Source organism: Scatophagus argus, chromosome 7 (genome assembly GCF_020382885.2).
Source record: "Scatophagus argus isolate fScaArg1 chromosome 7, fScaArg1.pri, whole genome shotgun sequence".
Taxonomy (NCBI): Eukaryota; Metazoa; Chordata; class Actinopteri; family Scatophagidae; genus Scatophagus; species Scatophagus argus.
In genome coordinates this window covers 6,558,901-6,579,677 of record NC_058499.1, presented here as the reverse complement: position 1 = coordinate 6,579,677, position 20,777 = coordinate 6,558,901, and the positions used below count along the sequence as shown (strand labels likewise).

The 20,777-nt window shown below is 41.0% G+C and overlaps 3 protein-coding genes across 8 annotated transcripts in view; 2 read left to right on the top strand and 1 right to left on the bottom strand.

Moving 5' to 3' along the window:
• Positions 1 to 199: 199 nt before the first annotated feature.
• Positions 200 to 3,476, top strand: LOC124062539 (MANSC domain-containing protein 4-like). The gene is made up of 3 exons (XM_046395372.1): positions 200 to 665; positions 772 to 906; positions 1,521 to 3,476. The coding sequence occupies exons 1-3, from the start codon at positions 446 to 448 to the stop codon at positions 2,372 to 2,374; spliced, it is 1,209 nt and encodes a 402-aa protein (XP_046251328.1). The 5' UTR covers positions 200 to 445; the 3' UTR covers positions 2,375 to 3,476.
• Positions 3,226 to 10,702, bottom strand: mrps35 (mitochondrial ribosomal protein S35). The gene is made up of 8 exons (XM_046395373.1): positions 10,520 to 10,702; positions 9,542 to 9,594; positions 9,234 to 9,401; positions 8,091 to 8,151; positions 7,780 to 7,919; positions 6,199 to 6,308; positions 5,414 to 5,483; positions 3,226 to 3,778 (listed from the first exon to the last, which is right to left on the bottom strand). The coding sequence occupies exons 1-8, from the start codon at positions 10,650 to 10,652 to the stop codon at positions 3,509 to 3,511; spliced, it is 1,005 nt and encodes a 334-aa protein (XP_046251329.1). The 5' UTR covers positions 10,653 to 10,702; the 3' UTR covers positions 3,226 to 3,508.
• A 176-nt stretch (positions 10,703 to 10,878) lies between these two features.
• The window catches only part of kcnq1.2 (potassium voltage-gated channel, KQT-like subfamily, member 1.2), a 161,650-nt gene continuing 151,751 nt past the window's right edge, over positions 10,879 to 20,777 (top strand). For 5 of the 6 annotated variants that reach the window (XR_006843940.1, XM_046395369.1, XM_046395366.1 and 2 more), the window contains exons 1-2: positions 11,898 to 12,134; positions 13,987 to 14,662. Coding sequence is in view for 5 of the 6 variants with exons in the window: in XM_046395369.1 (XP_046251325.1) it covers positions 14,175 to 14,662 (488 nt within the window). In the remaining variant the exon portion in view is untranslated. Of the gene's footprint in view, positions 11,045 to 11,897; positions 12,135 to 13,986; positions 14,663 to 20,777 lie in introns of those variants that run through there. The other variant, XM_046395368.1, reaches the window with a different exon arrangement.

The following is a 20,777-nucleotide window of genomic DNA, read 5'->3' as shown; positions in this document are numbered from 1 at the left end:
TCACAAAGATTAGAAGATTTTTGTCTGACTTGAGCAAGTCTTCTTATCAACTGATATTTTCAACCTTCAATTTCAATTTTCCCATCGGATTTAGACAAGAAATCCTTAAAGTGCTCAGAAAAAGTAAATAAATATTTGTATTTTAACTTGTATTTATTATTGCAGTTTCAAAGTTTCTGGTGGCATTCTGTCAAAAAGCAGAAAAGGAGCGTCTTATGTTGCTCATACGCATCTATTTGACTGCCTTGGTACAACTGGGACACCATACGCACGGTTGGGTCTCCACCTCTTCAGGTGCGTAGATGTGACACACCTGTACTGGCACCAGTAAAACCAGACCGCTGGCACCACTTCACGCCTGTCAGCTCCAAGCAATCAGCTTCCCAGATATGTCGGAGCTTTATCGAGATTGTCATTTAACATGGTCTGATTTACATTACGCGCGATGAATGTCACATGGGGCTTGCTGACGGTTTTGAGTCTGGTGTGCCACACCGAGTCGAGGTGCTCACCGACCTCTTACTATAAGAACTGCTGGATTCGACGTTTTCCTGGGATTTTCATCGACATCGAGGAGTCTCAAAGGAGAGGAGCGCAGCTTTTGAAGTTTTACCAGGAGGAGACGGCGCTGAAATGCAGCCGCACCTGTTGCCTAACGAGAAACTGTGAGTAGCACTTTTTAAATGAGCGTAAAATACACACAAATCTTGAACTACGCATTATGACTCCAGTGATCCTGTACACCCTGATTTATTGTTTCTCCTCTAACAGTTTCCTGCAATCTGGCCATATTTCACTATGATGCCACTCAAGAAAGCGTGAACTGCTTCCACCTGCACTGTCCAACACTGGAGAGCTGTATTCTCAGCCACAGAGGAAACGTTGTTCTCTACAATATCACAAAGGGTAAGTAAGGACTAAAGCTGAAAATTTATTTGAATACTCTTATTCACAGTCATGTCATTCAAGGCCCATCACATTCTCTAAAAAACAAAAAGGTGTCATTACAAGAAACATACTAATATTGCATTGCTACTACCAGGACTAGAACTACCAGTTATGGAAAGTAAGCGGAAATGTACTGTTGTGAGGTACTTGTCTTTTGCTTGAATATTCTGATTTTCTTTAATATTTATTGACTTTATATATGTGTATTTTTTTAACATCTTACTCCACTACATTTATTTGACAGCAGTGGTTACCAGTTACTCTGTAAATTCAAATTTACACATAAAACATCCTATAAAATATTTGTTACCAACTACCCAACTGTAGTACTTGAAAATGATCCTCAACTTGACAAACACATAGGAGCATCTTTTCTGCATAACTACTTTCACTTCTGGTACATTAAGTACATTTTTTTTCTACAAATATGAATGTATTGTATTCTGTTCTTTTAGAAAATTTAAACTTCACAGATTTTATTTATTTTATGGTTAAAACCCATTTTTAAGAATCCAGTATTTAACAGTCAGTGTTGAGTGGAGTCATGACTTAAGAATGTCTTCGTTTCTTAGGCATAGATCCCGACCTGTTGGTGTTTGGGAAATACTTCGCCTCTAATGTACGTGTGTTACCCCACCACTACAGTCGAGTTAACGTCTCAGAGCCGCTGCCTTCAGACAAACGCCAGTTTATTCATCCGCCTCCACCTGTTGCACTGCCCCCGACCTCAGCACAAACAGCGAAACCCCTTACGACAGCAAGCAGAGTGTTCACCACCACCACCACCACGACTACTAAAACCCCTCAGCCTTCAGCAGTTCCCACAGCTACAGCTGCCTTATCCTCCACTCCTACAACTCCACTAGCTGCAGGAAACCATGCACAAACAACAGCCCCAACCACCTCCACCACTTCACTTGTACCCAGCTTTACGACACCTCCATCGTCCACCACAGCAACCATCCTCGGCCCTTACAATCCCATGACCACTCCTGCCTTTCCTACCACTTCTGCACAGCCCTCCACATCCCCTACCCACCGTCACCCCACCACCTTTACACACTTGGCCACCAGCCCTTCAACCTCTACAGCCATTATGGGCAACATAGAGAGCAGCAAGCAATACCCCAATGACACCAAAGGCAGCCTGGAGAGGAACCACACTGCAGGCAGTGAGGAAGAACAGGGTGTCAACGGAGAGGACACCTTCGGGGCTTTGGGACCTGGGTGGCAAGTGGCCGCTCACACCTTGCTGGTTGCAGTGGCGATCTGCATCACAGTGCTGCTGAGCTGCTGTTGCTCCATTCTGCTGGTTGTGAGCTGGAGGGGTCAGAGGAAGAGGATGGGACGCTACCGAACATCCTGGAGAGGGAAGAAAGGCTCCATGCGTCTGATAAAGTATGTGCTGGTCAAAGAAAACAACTGAAAGTGTGTTGGAACTGACATTAGTCGTATGTTTACAGACAAGTTTCTAATGGAGGAATCCAGGAAGATTTTTTTTCTTAAATTAGAATTTATACTGTTGTATTTTTGTAAAATGATAGTTTTTGCATATTAATAGAAAGAATGTTGCTTTATATTGCTTTGTCTTAAGCAGATTATGATGAAAATGTAGTTGCCATAAACTGATGAACTGACCTTAACAATTCTGAAAACTTAAAATGAACAGGCAGTTATTTTATGGCCTGGATGTGGTTACCAAATACGTACTTGCTATGATATTGGTTTCATATGTGACGCGATGACTTTCGACAGAAGAGCTGAACTCAGCCAATGCATTTGACCGCAGCAATTTGCCTCAAGAAAGACGATATGATATCCATTTGGTTGACCCACATTTTGATGTACTTCAGTTAGTTTAAACTTATGTTGATGCCAAACCTCAAAGACTTTAGCCAGTTGCCTACACTGGTCTTAACTGGGGCTTAATGGACACTTCCAAGGAAAAAGAAAAACAGCTACAATTCAGTGATTGTTGAGCTCATCAACAATATGAGATGGACTTTTTTTGCCTTGTGGACTTCAGTGTTTAACCCTGCTGCAGTCCAGCACATCTCCTCAGTGCATTGGGTTTCTTCTGACCTAAAAGCACACGCACCACAGACAAAAACTCCTTGAGATGGATGAAGTACTTTTCTACAACCCGCTGCTGAAAGCATCCTTTCACTGGGGTGCCACTCCTTGCCCTGATAGTGCTGAGAGTGGGATGGGAGCAGACTGAAAGGGGCTTTTATTGTATAAAAGCTTTACCCATCATGTGCATGAACTTTGCACAACTTTCCAGCAGTTGTTAAACTTTTATTTTTGTATTAAAGACAGCATCATACATTTGATATGACGGTAAATTTACTGTGGAAAATAAATACATCAGTTGAGGCCCTAGAGACTGTAATATCCTAATGGAAACTGCAACAGTAATTATCTACAATGATCTCTTATTTGTGTTACTGGTACATACAGAGTCCAAAATCACGAGTCCACAAGTAATTAAAAATGTCTGACCCTATTACATCTGCTCTTTGTCGCCATCTTCGTGTGAATACATGTGTACATTAAGATGTTACAAGTTGAGAACTTTCTTGACAGCCTCTTTGTACTGCAGCATGGTGCTCTCGCTCTCTCCCTCATTATTCAACCTTGTCACAGAGTCCTTGTACTCCTGCACCTCTTTTCTTCCCAGCAACTGCTCTCGCACTTCATCGCCTTCTCCTTCCTCGGCCACTTTCATGTGCACTAGCACATCCAGGATATTCCTTTGGGACTGGCTGTCCTCCCAGCTGTACTCCTCCATGTCTGCCACAGTCTTCTCAGCCTCCCACGCTTCTGTTTTCTGAAGAATGAGAAATACAAAACACATTTCTTACCTTCAAATGCAGACTGCAAATGGAAGATTATCCAGCCTGACTTGTCTGTGTGTCATGAGATTTGAATTGTGTACAAGTGCCAAATGTAGACGACCACTTTTTTTTATTACTTTTGAAAACAACAACAAAAAAACCCAAAAAAAGAATATTCCTTTGTTGAAAGGATCTCACTTGGGTTTCCAGTTAGGAACACAGTATGGCAGCACATGTAAAATATGGGGGTCCTCGGTCACCCCTCACCCCTTCTTTGATGCTCCTCTCACAGAGATAATATTTCTCCATATGTAGTGCTCTGTCCACCGCCTGTCTAGCTGTCGTCACATTCCCAAGAGAACAATACGCCCCATTGTGCAGCAGCTTAAAAGCAGGCCATCGACAGAGCCTCGGCTCTGCTGCACTCCAGGTGTTTGGGGTTAATGACCATCATTACTGCTATACGTATCTGATCCACATAACATCCTGTCTGGAAAAAATCCAGGCCCCAGGGAGTGAGGAGCACTAGACACAGATGAGTAGCTTGGTTCAAAACATTTTGCCTCGCAGCAACAAAGAAGGACTTACAGATTGTCATATGTTCAGACTTGAGAGGGAAAGTTCAGTCATACTTAACTAAAAAAGATTGACTGTACTGACAGTTTAAGTTATGTGTTACTGGCAAAATTCCAAGCTTCTTCCTGATGCTGTTGTGGATTCAATACAATACAAATGTTAATAGCAATGACACTTTGTCTGTCCTTGCATCCCATCATAACACAGTTTGGTCAACAGACAGCATGTCTGATAACTTTGATATTTGGTTAGGAGAAAGGCCAGGTGATGGGCATGAGGGCGCAAATGGAGATGGAGTGCCTCCAGTGGTAAACTTCCCTCCATGTTGGATGCTACTTCAAGCAGTCACCCCCATGCTGGCCTGGATTAGCACACACTGGAATTAGTAGGGAAGGTCTGTCTCCCTGAGTGGAGAGATAAAATCACCACAGTGGCTGCTAACAATTGGCCTCTTTGTGGGCTAGCATTACAGCCTGAACGCTACGCCACTCTCACAGCTTCCACAAGGCTGCTGGACAAGCACTGTGCCTTCCATTGTGTGTCCAAAAGGGCAGTGGACAGTGTTGTGCTTCCTGGCTCGGACACCTTCCCAACTTTGTTTTAATGTGACTAAGCCATGACGGGAAAGACTCCTAAAGCCAAGAGGTTGTGCAGTAGTGGTAGTCATTTCCTTTTATGTGGCTGGCACCTTGTGGAAGACTTTACTGATGAGACATGGTTGGCTTAATGTGAATGAGTATCAGGGTCAACACCTGATACGGGAGTCTGTTTCCCTCCCATCTGAGGAGAAATGTCAACTGGACAATGCTGCTGTTTGCCATCCCGCTGCCCATTCAAGTCTGATACCTCCCTAATGGGCTTAGTCTCTCAGATCGCAAGATGGACAAGAATTCCCCTGTTACAGATGTACTGTGCCATGTCATTACAACATAGATGTTTTTATAATATATTTTTGTAACATTTTTTTTACAGAAAGCATCATTCTTGAAATATATGACTAGCAAGAAATCAGTTCATTGTACATAGAGAAAACACAAATCCTTGTAACTCACCCAAGACTCGTGGTAAAGGACAGTCAGCAGGTACATGGCATAGTCCTTATTCTGCTGTCTTAGAGGGCAGCTGGTAGAAGGAAGGGGAGAAAAGACAAGACGGCAAAGAGTTGAAAAGAGTCTTATTTCTTCACTTTATCCATAAGTACACCATACAAAAGTATTGGGACACACCTCTTTATCAACAATTTACTGCGGGAACAATAAAGTTCTTATCTTTATTTTTGAATTCAGGTGTGGTATGGAGCTGTTTTTCAGGGGTTGGGCTCGGCCCCTCATTTCCAATGAAGTGAAATCTTTATGCTTTAGCATAACAAGACATTCTGGACAATGCTATGCTTCCAACTTTGTGGCAACAGTTTGTTGAAGGCTGTTTTCTATTCCAGCATGACTGTGCCCCTGTGAACAAAGCACAAAGCTCCATAAAGACATGGTTGGGTGAGTTTGGTGCGGAAGAACATGACTGGCCCACACAGAGTCCTGACCTCAACCCCATCCAACACCTTAAGGATGAACTGGAATAGGGACTGAGAGCCAGACCTTTTGGTCCAACATCAGTGTGTGACCTCACAAATGCTCTACTGCATGAGTGGGCAAAAATTCCCACAGAAAAACTCCAAAATCTTGTGGAAAGCCTTCACAGAACAGTGGAAGCTGTTAGAGCTGCAAAGCTGTCTGTGTATTTAGAATGCGATGCCGTTAAAATCCCTGCTGGTGTAATGGGCAGTTGTCCCAATACTTTTGTCTACATACTGTATGTTGAACCCTAAGGGAGGAGTGTTTACCTGTCAGTTCTGAGCGTGAGGACATCAGTCTCTTTGCAGTATCGATTCCCAACAAGTTTGACCAACTTCTTGCGTGCGTGGTCATCCAGATTCAAACTGGACAGCTTCACCTACGTGGGCAGCAACACAATTATGTTGCAACATGGGAAAAACAATAGTACGTATATGGGCTTGTTTTACATAGAGCTTCGCAATGCAAAGGAAAAATACTCCAAACAAAAGAGATTAGGGCAGCTGTAATTTCATTATGCAGTTTATCTCCTGAAGCTCTTTAGACAAACTAAAACCACAACCCACACTAAGAACAATGTTTGTTTTTTTAAAACGCTACAGAGATTTGGCTGTGTTGATTAAAACACTATACTTTTTACAGATGAAATCATGGCCAAGAATAACCTCTAAGCCTCTCGCACAATGGAGAGACGGAAAACAGATTATTCCGCGATTACATTGTTTCTCATGGCTTTGACTTGTATCATTCGTACAATGCAACAAAAGTGCATTTATAGGAAATACAAGACACGCGTGAACATGTATTCTGTGTACTCAACCTCACTGAATGAGTACATAAAGGTGGAGCTGCTAAGTGATTAGGTTAAGGGATGACAGATTTTGTTTCCAGGATGTTCCTCAGTCTCCCTCACTGTTTCCACCTAGTTTAAATAAATACCAAAATAACCGGATGACATATGTGCATCGCTCGAAATAGTGAATGAATTTTTGTTACATTGAAAATGGGGTCTTGGGGCACTTGCATGAAACCCAACTGTGTGAGATCTGCTCTCAAATCTTTCTGCCTAATCCACCTAGATTAATGTCTGAATAATTCCTACCATGCTGATATAATCTAAGGCAAAGTGTCAGTGGAGCAGATGGCTGGTGATTTGCAGGAAGAATGACACATTTCCACCTGGGCAAATTATGAAATTTGTCAAAGGCAGTTGAAAACAAAAGGAGGTTTTGCAGAGCGCAGCGGTATTATTGTTCACGTGGGGTACAACATGTTATAGACAGCAAAGAATATCCATCAACCTGTGCAACTGTTAAACAAGGTCAACATCTTCACACACTCTTCTGTTTTATAGAGTGTGGTTGTCTTTTTTCATGGATGGTTCTGATCATTCGATTAGTGTTAGAAGGGATTAAGAGGAATATCAAAATGCAATACATGTCAATGATTAAAAAAACTGTTATCTTTTTCTGTGAAAGTATAAAGTTCTTCAAAAAAAAAACAACAACACACAATTCCAAAAAAAAAAAGAGAAAGAACTTAAATTAACACAAGAACGACAACAGAGTTCAAGCAAATGCTTAAATGTAAACTCGTTCTGTAGGGCCGTAATCTGATGGTGTAATTTCTCAGATTTGAGGTCACTGGACAATGAATGTCTAGATAGATAAGTCATGTGATCTCGGCTGGTGATTATGCATCTGTAAATCTCTAATCTCATTTTACATGCCATGTTTCTCCACACTTCACTTTCTATACATCAGTGAAAACCAGTTAGAGCAAAGTCATTGGGTAAAAGCCTTTTCATAGAAACTTTAAAGAAAAAAGAATTGAAGAGCAGGTAAACTCACTTTGAGATGAACAACGCGAGCCGAAGGGTTTCTGACAGACGGGCCGGCAAACACATAGTCTGTGCTTTGTATTTTGACAGGGAAGTGCTCGTCACATTTGGCGTCGGTGTCCAAAGCAGAGGGCCACTCTGTACAGAAGGCTGAAAGCAGAGAAAGGCATATCGACACACACCAAATAAACCCAGATTTTTGTGCCAAAGTAAATATTTTACTACTAAACAATTCCACCAAATAGCTATAATAATAATAATAATATATAATAATATAATAATTCAAAAAAAATATAAAAAATTAAATAAATAAATAATTACGTTTTAGAGCTTCACAGTGTTTCTTGATGGCTGTCGGTGTCAAATGCAGAAAATTAGGTATCTGAAAGAGATTATGAAGAAGAGATTATGTGAATGTACAACTGTTCTTGTAACGGAAACATGAAAATGTCCAGCAGGCTTAATATATGCATGTACAGCAAAACAAAGACACAAAATGTCTATGACTGAGTTCAGAATACACTGATTTTAAAGTGGCTGGTGAACAAAGTAGAAAACAAAAACTATGCACTTCCTCATTTAAGTAAAGAATATCAGATCACATACAATCCTATTCTACACTGACAACAATAAACTTCTCATGGGTCACATTATTGGCATGTGTTTGGACAAACTCAGATCATCCATTAATTATGATTTAAAAGTAAAAAAACAAAACAAAAACAAACATACAAGCATCACACATAAATAAGGGATGCATAGCAGTTTGGTCCCTGGTGACAGAGCGAGAGAATGAAATCAATATTGTTAGGCTGTGCGGCAGATCTCCAGCTGTGACGGGTGAAAGTGGTGGATCTGCAAGTGGCTCGAGTCCAGATGGAGCAGCTGGTGTCTGGACACAGCAGCCCAGTAATCCGGGCACAGACACAGAGCCATCAGAGACATGCGGCAGAGCAAAACACGACACTGCAAGAGCACTGGCCGGCTACAATTACCTCAACTTGACACAATAAATACTGAGGAGGAGGTAAACCCCAACACAAACATATAGAATACGTACAGATGCAGCCCACAGCCAGCTGTATGTGGCACCTTATCTGCCATTATCTATCTATATCTCATGTATATACTATATACTCTGTTATTTTTTATATATTATTGTATTTTGTGGGGAAATTACTTCCTACTTTTGTATGCTTCTTTGGATTGCAACCCTGGCTGAACAATTTCCTGCAGGATCAATAAAGTTCTTATCTTCTTAAACTTAGTCTGTGCAAAGAGCGCTAAACCTTAATTATATATCTAACACGTAAGAATTTGTACTTCTTCTTTGTCTTTTCATTCTTGTTGTCAGAGAGGGGAATTAGTTTTTGTTCTGTAATTCCTAAAACTGCGTAACTACGTAAACTTGTGTATCACAACGTATTCTTATGCTGTGATCCCATGTAAGTAATGAGGTCAGACCTTGATTAGCTCCAAGTTGCCCGTCTTCTCTGGAGGAACACCACCCTTCACAGGGAAGCCCATCCGCACAGGCAGCGGGATGGAGCCCGGTCTGAAGGGAGTTGCTGCTGGATAAACTGCAGTCCAGTCCTGATCCACTGGCATCTTTTCTGTCCTGGGCTCCCCTATCTGGTAGGAAACACAGAAAACAGAGGAACTGAGTGAGGAAATCCATGATTGACTTCGTATTGCATATGTGTTTCATCTGGAATTAGTGCATCTTGTTGTATTTGGCCTTGGAAAACAGAACATGAGAGCTGCACACTTACATCTCTCTTGGGCTTTCTCACAAAGGATTCTCTGTTGTTTCTACCAGGAAGTCCTAAAATAGACAACATTTCAATTTTAGCCACACATGCCCACAATAAATTCATTTCGAGCTGCTAACGCCGTTATCTGCAGGTGCAAGACACGACATCTCACAACAACAACACACATGTCCCACAGTTTCTGTGTTCATGTATTGCAGTTCCGTTAAGTGTGATCATTTAAATTGTATTTTCACCAATGCACTTACTAGACAACATACATGTATGCTGCATATGACAGGTGCATTTTGCAAACTACGATATATATATACTGCTTCTCTGTTTTACTTATCATGCTTCTTTTTGTAAGGTATACAAAAATTAAAGCTGGAAAAAATCTGCACGTTTTGCCATCATTTTTCAAACTAACATGCCAACCTCTCCCCACTCCCAGCTTTAATTATGAGTATTTGTTGTTTTTGCCTGATAGTATGTGACAGAAAGTTTATTTTATATCTTCACACCGGGCTTCAGGAAATTGTGATAAACGTTTTTCACTATTTTCTCACATTTCTCAAACCAAACACAAAATAAACAGCAGAATCATGTCCCGGTGCATCCTCCTACCTATCTATCCATCCTATCTTTGATTTATTTTAATTTCTTATCTGATTTGGTTGTCGGTGCAAGTGGATGGGTTATGCCTTGTGACATAATGAACCAGTAAAATAGACACCGAAGTCCCCACAAGGACTCAATGAAGCCCAGTAGGGAGACAAATACAAATTACTAGAGTTACGAATCGTTTCTTTTTATGTAGAAGGTTACTCATTGGTCACGTTTTTATATTCCGACCCGCATCTTTTCTAAAGCACGTCGCTGTCAAATGCAAGCAAGTACGTTAGCTGGCATTGGCAACTGTATTTCTAGCAGTTAGCTTAGCGTGCAACTTCGCGTGTCCACGGGCGTGAAGTACTTTACAGAGACCGAGAAACTCACCCTGATTCCCGCTGGAAGGGTTTACAGACAGCGCCGTCGCATATGTGACCTTGCTCACCGATTTCTGAATCCCAAGACCAGGAACATTTAATCGACCCAGGGACAGGAATACCTTGCTTGTGTGTGAAGCCATGTTTTTCCCCAGTGACTACGGACACCAGCGAGGAACAAACTACAAGAGTTGTGAAATGTTTAAACTACCACAGAGTGGATATTTACTGCCTCCTACTGGTAAACATGGGTGTTGTATAGGTGATGTATTATGGGACAACATCCAGGCCGAGGTTGCCTTAATAAAGAAGCTTAGAAAAATATTTTTTCTGCATTCATAATAACATCAGTTGCGGGTTATGGCAGCCTAAGTGCGCGACCATCCATGTGTGACCAACGGCTGCCCCTCCAGCAGCTGCTGCTTTTTTAAAACTCGTGGTGCGTTTAAATGTCTCTGTAAAATTATTCTTCAGACGTAACCATTCGTAAAGATCGTCCTAGGATTAGACTTCAGGAAAACAAACCGACGTTGAGGTAAGGCTGAGGTATGAGCAAGGTTTGGGCTTCGGTTGGAACCAGTTTGTACACACTTCAAGAATGCTATTACACTAACAGCGTGTTGTGACTCAGTTTCATCTTCACCAAGGAAACAGTATGCTAACAGTGCACGGCCGGGTAAACTTGTTCAGGAGCCCTGGGCAAAACGGGGCCCCTGTTGACTCTTTATCTGTCACCCGGCCTCACCTGACCTGTGGATCACTGGCTGCATGGTAATTTATTTAAACAGACCATTATTGAGGACCACGAGGGCCATATAATGGCATACAATTAAATGTACTGCCATTTTGTTGTGTTCATATGTTACCAACCCCGAGAAAAGTTGAAAAGTAAAGTTGACAGCATCTAACTGGAAAAATTCTACCCCACTTGTGATGAGCATTTTTAAAAAAATTCTGGAAATTTCTAGACAAGATGGTTATTTGATTAAATAAAAAAAAAATATATTAATTGGTGATTAAAATAGTTACAGCCCCAACACAATTAGAAAACATAGCCTGATGTAACAGATGTGACTGAGCTATCACAAATAATTATTTCTCATGAGAAGTTAAATAAATTAAACACTTAATTAATCTTGCTTAGGGAAAATTAATTGTCATACACTGTTAGTATTTTCAATACATTGGCCATGCCTGTAATAAACAACAATTTACAAGAGACATATGATATGAATGACACTTTGCTGTAAAACATTTCACTTTTTCTACATATGTTCTACTACTACTCAATTTTGCATCTTGGCTACTTGTTAGAAAATTGTCAAGGTATCACTTTGCTCATCGCTCATGTTGTGGTGGCAAACTTTCTCCCAAGCCTTGAACGCAGCACAAGCTGCGATGCACTTCAAAGAGACAAGTCCTGCGGGCGACAACCGACTAAAGGCTTGAGCTTACACTGCATTTTTAGCGCTTGAAAAGAAGTTCTAACTTCGATAATTTTACGACCGGATCTTATTTTTTATTGCAAAAAGAAAGAAGCCGAACTTTTCACCTGACCTCTGAGTGATAACTGCATGTAAATTTAGGCTACCACCAGCGACTTCAGGTGTGTTTTGGAGTTAAAGGTAAGATTTCACATTGGTTTGACATGGCGTTTTGCTCTTTAGTTCTCGGAAGAGCTGCGAACTCCTGCAGCTTTAACTGATGCTAATATGTACTTAACATTTGCTTGATTTTGCAACTTCATTAAACAAACCTGTTTTGACCGCTTTTAGATTCCCAGTTGGATTGTTGGCACAAGAAAAGAAGAAAAATTAATTAATTTTTTTTTTTTTTTGCCTTGGGGCATAAGGTAATTGTTCGGAATTTATTGTAAGTCTCCTGCCATGGTCGGTTCAGTTTAACGGAAAGTCACACAATACTCTGTAACTGTAGAGTCCCACATCAGTCTGTGCATGTCTGACAGTTCATTGTGTATCTCGCGACCGGCTAGTTTTAAAGGTAGAAACCCTATCTACAGGGAGACAGCAGCGTGTGGCTCTTGTCAGCAGGTCATCCACAGCTGAGGACAGATATGGGTCGGGGTGGCTGCCTCCAATTAGCCTACCTCTCTTGTCCCCTGAGAGTTTTTTCCGATCCTTTGAGGCAACATCCCGCATCTATCTGGTTCAGCGTCTTTCCAGAGAAGATACTGAATCACCAACGTTAAGACACTAACTAAGTGGACATAAGTCAGCAGGGCGTAGGGTTCACTTTGACTTGGCAGACGGAAAACTGTTTTAGTCAAGTTGTCATGCTGTCTAGACTTAGTTACATTAGATGCAATCCCAAGGATGTGTTCCTGATTTGCAGCTCCTGTGCTTACCTATTACTTACCTGGGTCCACGTGATTAGTTTACTTCATAACGCTTTTTGTTTTCCCCAAAGGCAAGAAGTGGAGGATGTGACAGCTTGGACTCACTTGAATTAGTTTGCATCATGAAACGATGTGCCTGTTTTAAAGCTCAATATCACCGTGACTTCAAGAGAAAAACAGAAAAAGCTGCAAAATTATCAGTCGCATGTTCGCAACTAAATCCACTGTGTTAATCTGTCTAATTTTTGTTTGCTTGATTAAGCTTCTGTGATGTGACATGTTGTGCTTAGCTGTTACTGAAGGTCACATTGTAGCTATAGTGGCTTAAAATGTGTTGTAGTGTTGTTGTGCTGCTGAATGCACTGGATTATTTTCCCCAAAGTCAGCAGAGTGGAGCTTTTGCTTTACCTTTCCAGATGGGAATCTAGACATGCTTTTGACATCCATCAGGGACGGTGCAACAGGATGCTGTTTTTACAGAAGTAAATCCTCAAAGAGAGTCAGCGGAAATGGACTTTTGTTCTGAACTGTCGCTGCCATCAGCTGTGTATGATTCTGGGAATATTACATGTCTCTTACTCTTGCATTGTTTACACAGGTCATAGAGTCACTGAGTAATACCCTAACATAGACTCATGAGTGTCAATCCCTCCTCTTTTCCTCCTCTTTTTAACTTCACAAGCATAGACATCATGGTGCTATACATTCTGTAGGTGCAGAGCGAGAAGTAGGTCTGTTACACAATAACAAACTCTAATCGGCGTCGTTGTCCCGAGCGCAGCAACACAGTTCTCTGATCCACGTATGGCTGCAGTTGAAAAGTAACGCGCTTACAGGAAGGACCTTCAGTATTTTCTCATCAGATGATATTTTTTTTAAGAAATTTCTGCTATGCTTGAATGTCATCTGTAGCGTCTCCAGTAGCAGATGTATTTATAGTAGGTTGGCAATTTAAATTATTTGCTTTTATTCTTCATTGGTTCAGCAAACTAAGCTTTACTGTGTCCGTGTCTTTTATTTTTCATGACAGATGCTAAATTAACAAGGTCCTTGCTAGTAGAGGGCAAGGCTTACTTTCAGTCATACAATCTCCATGACTCATGTCACTTCTTCCACTACAGGTATGGACACACATGCAGTACAGCTGAGAGAGCTCTTGTCTGCAGTGGGTGGCTAGCTATGCCTAGCTAGGATCATATCCTGCTGGACTCTTCCCTTCTTCCTGAAGCTTGGTGGTAACTTCCAGGACTATCCCGGATTTTTAAATCCTCCTGGGCCCTTTCCGAACTGGACCATCCTGCGGGGCAACATGGGGGAAAGACGGGCGCACTCCTTTCACATGACGTGCCACGTCCAGCGTGACTATGGCAGCAGGATGGCGAGCTCCTTCATAAGTTACAGGCCCAATGGATACGCCCGAACAAGCCTCAGCCTGGAGCATATCGATGCTGACCCTGCAGCATCTATCGGCACTACAACTACTTGCTCTCCCCTACTGGCTCCCGCGCCTGACAGAAGCCAGTACTCTCCTGTTTCAATGGAACTGGACCCCACGGCTGTGAATTATGAATCAGGCATTCCCTGCTGTCCACCAGCAGAAACAAAAGACCCAAGGCTGACGACCATACAGAGCCAGCCCTCGATCACCTCCGTCCCTCCACCTCTCCCTCGTTCGAGCTGGCTGCATCATCAAAAGGATTTCCAGAGCCCTTACATCAAGACTAGCATGCAGGGTGATGTTTACAACTTCCTTGAGAGACCTGCCGGACTGAAATGCTTCCTCTACCACTTCCTTGTGTGAGTATCTGTCTGGTTCTGTTGTATACTGATTTCAGTACAACTGTGATGAGGCTTTATTACTCAACGTGTTAAAACTTGATATCGGCACTAAAAGCTTTTGAAATTAAAAAACAAAAAACAGTCAAGCTGACTTTCTGAATTCGGCCGCACAGTTCCGTGGGACGTGCCTTTGTTAGCTCCAGTCCCTTTCTCGTTAATTACATCAAGTGCTTGCCCTTCCAGTATTAGGTTCTGGTTCCCAGTAACAAAAGAAGAGGTGTGTGTGTGTGTGTGTGTGTGTGTGTGTGGCCTGCTGGCTGTCTGTAGTTGTTTTAAGACAGAAGCAGGTCAGTGTCATGTGGTCAGCCACACCTCTGGCACAGATGAGCTCGTTCTGTTCTGCACTTCCTTACAGTCAACAAAATTAGCAACATCATGCATGACACCTGGAGCTGCCTTCTTCCTGCTGCTAACCTGACCTGCACGCTGACCTACAGTTTAAACTTAGCTTACATCAGTCATATTTAACTGACACTTGGAAACACTGTCTCGCTGCTTTATTGGTGTTCATATGCTTGGGCTGTGATGAAACAGGAGAGTTTTAGCTTGGTGTAATGACTGGAGAAGAAATTGCTGCAGAATTTGTATCGGGTAATGTGTTTCGGCACTGCATAAAAAAAATGTGTACGCTATTGTTAGTATAAATATCTAATTTTCACCCCACATTCAGATATCCTGAGAATATGTACTGTAAACAATGTAAAAACAGAGGAACTTAAATCATGGAAAGCACGTTCTCAATATTTAAGTAATATATTGAAAAGGAAAGTAAATATTTTAAATTCTCTACTGGATTTGTGTCTAGTATATTAGATTCAAAGTGTAAACATTTAATTGTATCACAGTAGGTTTCAAAATTCAATAACTCATGAGTGAAAAATGCTTCTTAGTGTTGCAAAGAGTGAACTTATCAACAGCTTGCAGAAATGAAAATAAAACTCACCAAAATTAATTTTGTGGCCAAGAATACCCCCGAACATGTGACTAAAGGATCTGCTATGATCTCTGAAGAGTCCCACAGTTTAGGCCCAGACATCATAGTAAGCCCTGAGCCCTTGGATTTAGACCAGATTAGATGAAAATATGAATGATAATAATAGAAGTTCAATCGAAATGCCTCTTCTGAACTGTTTTACAGTCAGTTGAATTATATCTTAGTAATGACAGCAAGGATGTGTTGTTTCTTCCGTGGACCATATTTTCCTCATGGTTATTTGTAGTTTGGGTGCAGTAGAAACGCATTAATACAGCAGCCTGATCTGACTTGTTACCAACTCATTTTGAAAGGGTTTTAGGCGGATTAGTTGCTGCTGCTGCTATAGTTACACGCACATCCGGATCTGGATCATTAATTGGCTGAAAGGCACCTGCCATATACCATGTGTCTCTAAGCAGACCTGGGTCCAGGTCAGGTGAGCGAGAACACGGTGTGGTTAAAAAAATGAATCATATTTGAGTCCTGAGGACCAAAGGACTCCAACCCATTTAGTCGAATGACTTTCATTGGTCATAAGACAATTGATAAAATCCTTTTGATGTACAAACTTTGAGAATAAAACTACAAAACACATACATATGTGGACGATTCTGGCATGTAAATAACATCACGCTAATCCACTTGTTTTTTTTCCACATCATTTGTCTATATATTATCGTATAAAAAGTTATGTCCAACCCATAGTGTAGGTTCATAAAGATCATTTGTGTGATCATTTTTGCCAGTAAGGTTTGCATGTGCATGACCGTTTACAAGAGCACAAGTTCCTTTTACATCCTGTTTTCATTTGCATTTTTTATTTAAATAGAGAAACACATCCATTGTGGTTTCTTATGTTTAACACCAAAACAGTTTGTTTTTCTCAAACACCTGCAAAGTTTAGACTTTAAGAATTCGTTTAAGAATTTCACAAAGTCAGGATGTAAAAGCTAATAATCTTATCTGAGAAATACAATAATGATGGGAGCGGTTGTTTTGAGCATATATGAAGCACATGATTATCATCAGTTTTTCTGCCCACATGTTCTTAACGTATAACACATCATATCACTTTTGTGGGCCTAACTCAGCGGGGAGGCAACTGTGACCAGGAACACCCAGAAGTGTTTGGGCTTCTGTGCAACTTCTGGCAAAAATCTGAAAGCTTTCTGAAAGATTCTGTTCCTCCCAAATCATTCATTATTCAAACATATTTGCAGCCCTCGGCAGTGCTTTATCTTATCACTTAAATGCAGTCTAGGCCTAATGTTAAGTCATAAAAAACCTCAGGTATGTCTGCCACTTCCCCCCAATGTCTGGATGAAACTGTGCTTGAAGAGAAATAAAATTAGCCTGTCTTATTGAGATGTTACCGTTGTCAGGCAAAGCTCAGTGGAAACACTGCTGAGATTCTTGGCTGTGCTGAATGTATAAGTGTTTTGTGTGCCCTGCATTGCTGTTAATTCGTCCCCAGCAGTAATTGAGGCTCTAATGTTCTCCCCTCACAGAGGAGAGAGAACCCGAGCCTGTCCTTCATTTAATATTAAACCCTTCTGACTGATCCCCGCTGACACTCCTTTAAGTAACTCTTACTTGTCGATGGCTATCGCTGGTGGCCATCTATTCTCCTGGCCTCTTTAGAGATTGGCAGGGGAGAAGGGAGGCACAAAGGGTAGCATGCAGCACTCATGACAGCCATAATTGGTGTGCTCTAATAGGCCTGCTCTACATTAGGATGACACACACACACACACAGCCCTTTCTGTAACAGTTGATGGATTTGACCCATTTGATTTGTTGCTATTTGCTGAAATTTTGTACTAATATTCAATAATCATAAGAAACAAATTTGCACTAGTGTGCAAATCACTGAGGGTTTTATTTTTTTTTATGTTCATTTGAAAGAGATGAACTTCTTTCACGTGGATTTACAACTCTGGCACCATGAGAATATATTGAGCAAATATTTAGCCTTTATTAATTATTTTTTTCTGTTTTGTACATTATTTTGAAAACAAATTGAATAAAACTAATAAAAAAAAAATAGTTTAATTCAATTTAAGCACAGTTTTTGTTACAGACTTTGTCGTCAGAGTACATTCTGTATGTCTCAGTGAACTTTAACAAAAAGACCATATAATATATTGTATAATGTCTTAAATGCAGCATTTGTCCAACCCCAGAGTAGACTGACAGAAACACAAACATGGACACACACGCCACGCTAATGACAGCAGAGTTAGTGAGAGTGGGTAGAAATCCCTTGGACTCAGGACAGCATATGAAAAGTGTGCCCGAAAAGAGTCTTATGCAATGGCATGCAGACTCAGCAGCACACAGACGACCTGTGGCAATGATCCCCTTCACGTTTGGGCCACTCCCTCTGAGTCTTTTACATAACCAAAGGGAATGAGCACGTATGTCCTCATGATTCCCAAATGCCCTTCTCATACTGCAAGCAGATTACAACCATACCTCTTATCCACCAAATGTGGCAGTTCAGTTTCTTATAGCGTGTCACGATGCAGAAGTCAGCACACAAAGTCATCCCAGGAAAAAATAAAAAGTGAGCTGAGACAGAAGAAGGAAAGAAGACATCAGTTCACTGACCATTAAAGCCAGCCCTTCTTTTTATTCACAGTGTTTGAAATCAAAATGTGATTATCTGGTAAAGGTCTTTTTTTTTTCCCACTATAACATTATTATACAGTGTTCTGTGGAAGAAGCACTGCACCTGTTTATCCTCGTGAAAATGCAACAGGCCAGATGTTGTCTGGAATACTTGGTTCTGTCCTGTGTTTTTATATCTGAACAGATTATTGAAATGGCTATAGTGGAAAGGGCAAAAAGGAAACCTCCTGTTGGATATCTGCTTACAAGAGATTACTGACTGAATAAAGTGAACTGTATGGGTCACTTCCATTTCTCAGCAGCCGGAAATATACGTGACGGGAAATATTGTGCAATGCTATTTTCCTCTTAGATGAAGAAAATGTATTCAACATGTTGCAACAGTTGAAAAAGTGGCACCCAATACAATAGCAAATTGAAGGACTTGCTAACAACCTGAAGTTATTACATTTTACTGTTTTCACTTCATCTTTAATACGCATTGTGTGTAGGTATTTTTCATGCGTTTAATCTTCTGTCAAAACTTAAAAATTGAATATATGATTGTACTCTACTGTAATTTTCCCGGTCACCCACCTGCTCCTCATTTTTAAACCTCCTGAACTTCACCCTCAAGCGATGCAACCTCAGCACCACATCTCGTAGTCTCGGCCTTCCCAGTGCTGTTTTGAAGTTGGTACAGATAATCTTATTATGCTATTTTGCAGATTGTAATGGTACCTTAAAAATATATGAAGCATTTTGCTTTTGAGTGGTCTAAAAATGACTATAGCCTTGTTATTCCCAAATGCCTGAGAATGGTCCACCTTTTGCTATAACTTCCAGGAGAGAGTCAAAGAGTGAAGAAGGAAGGCTGCAATCCTGACTGAACATAATGTCAATAAAACTTCAAAATATTACTTTGTCTATGAATGTTTCTGCCCGAGTCACGTCAAATAGCTTTTCATTGCCAGTGGCGGTCGTTTAACAGTGAAGACGACAACTGCCATGATGCCACGCTTTGTGTATTTTTTTTGTTTTGTTAATATTGAATTTTGTTAATACCTAATTTCCCCTCGGGGATGAATAAAGTCATCTATCTATCTATCTTGCGAGACCCCTAGTGGCAGAAGCTACATACTGTGCGTTTAAATACTTACAAAGCCTTTGGCTTTGCAGGTTGCTCTTGCTGAATCTAACATATACTTGTGAAGTTACTGGTTATGAATGACACTGCTGCTACTATTCCTCTCTTCATTCATCTTGCCCTCCAACCTGTAAGGAGATTTACATCTATTTTCCAAGTATTTGGTGGACAAGATGATGGCTAAGCCAGAATGGAATATCCATGTTTGTGACCCTTGGCTGATGTGGTGTAATCCACCCTAAGCTCTTCTATGGATGGGATGGGGAGGGAGGGTCAGTAAAGAGGGCTGGTGGAGGGAAGCTCTGTCTCTCATCACAGTTCATAGCAGTGATGGACAGGATAATTTGTGTTCGCTTAAGACGAAGTTTGGACTTCTTAAAGTCACGAACTCTTTTTTTTCATGTCATGTACATGAAATGGTCTCAGATTAGAAAATGCCTAAACATTACTGGAGTTAAGCCTGTCACGGCTATGCAGACTGTTTGTGCAAAATTAATACCTGGATTTGACTCAGTGCCTCCAGGTGGAGGCCTTTGGTGTCAGATGGACCAGCGGTTAGGCTAAAACGTTATATGAGCAGCAATAGCAGTAGTGTCAGCTGTAAATCGAGCAGTGTTAAATGCTAAAAGTATAGGCATTGCATTATTAGATAAATTATACACCAAATAATATTTTTCAGGTAAAAGTTGTTTTTAACAAACAACTCTTCATACAAACCTGACAGGCAGGTGACAGGCTCAAAAGGACAGCCGAGAAAAACAGATTTATTCCAGTGTGACTCACTGCAAATGTAATTTAGTTCTGTCTTGGTTAAATTGTGTTCAATCACTGCTATCATCACAAGAGTACCCAGCTTAGATTATGGACATTTAAAGGTTTGAAAAAATATGCTCAAAGAAACACCAATGAGAAAATCCATTGATGCAAGGCTACCTGGGAAACTGAGTGGGTCTGTGCTTTAAACAAGCTGTTAAAAGACACAATGGACTTTACAGTTTACTTTAGTGGCTGTTGTTGATAAGATTCTTTATTGTCATAGTCATTGTCATAGTTAAAAGCTGTGTTTACGTCTTAAAAAAACTACACTCTCCATCTTCTTAGTCCTTTATCCTTTCTGAATTTTCAGAGGCTCAGGAGGAGCTTTGCTTGGTCTTTCCTGACCCTGCAGGATTATAAGAAGAGTTAGTTATGTGCATTTTTACCATACCAGAAATAATCCTTGGAGCACATCTTTTAAGTGCTTTTACATGACATACCGTGAGTGTTTACATGCACCATCATCATGTTCAAGCTCACTTTCAAAACCCACAGCAGTGGGTGCATTATGATGGGTGCTGTGT

Excerpts from the sequence above, each read along its gene's own strand:
- LOC124062539 (XM_046395372.1), top strand. The coding sequence starts at position 446 with ATGAATGTCACATGGGGCTTGCTGACGGTTTTGAGTCTGGTGTGCCAC. Across the intron at positions 666-771 it reads CTGTTGCCTAACGAGAAACT|TTTCCTGCAATCTGGCCATA; the intron begins GTGAGTAGCACT and ends CTCCTCTAACAG. Across the intron at positions 907-1,520 it reads TCTCTACAATATCACAAAGG|GCATAGATCCCGACCTGTTG; the intron begins GTAAGTAAGGAC and ends TTCGTTTCTTAG.
- mrps35 (XM_046395373.1), bottom strand. The coding sequence starts at position 10,652 with ATGGCTTCACACACAAGCAAGGTATTCCTGTCCCTGGGTCGATTAAAT. Across the intron at positions 7,920-8,090 it reads ACACTGTGAAGCTCTAAAAC|CCTTCTGTACAGAGTGGCCC; the intron begins GTAATTATTTAT and ends CTCTGCTTTCAG. Across the intron at positions 3,779-5,413 it reads TCCTTTACCACGAGTCTTGG|AAAACAGAAGCGTGGGAGGC; the intron begins GTGAGTTACAAG and ends CTCATTCTTCAG.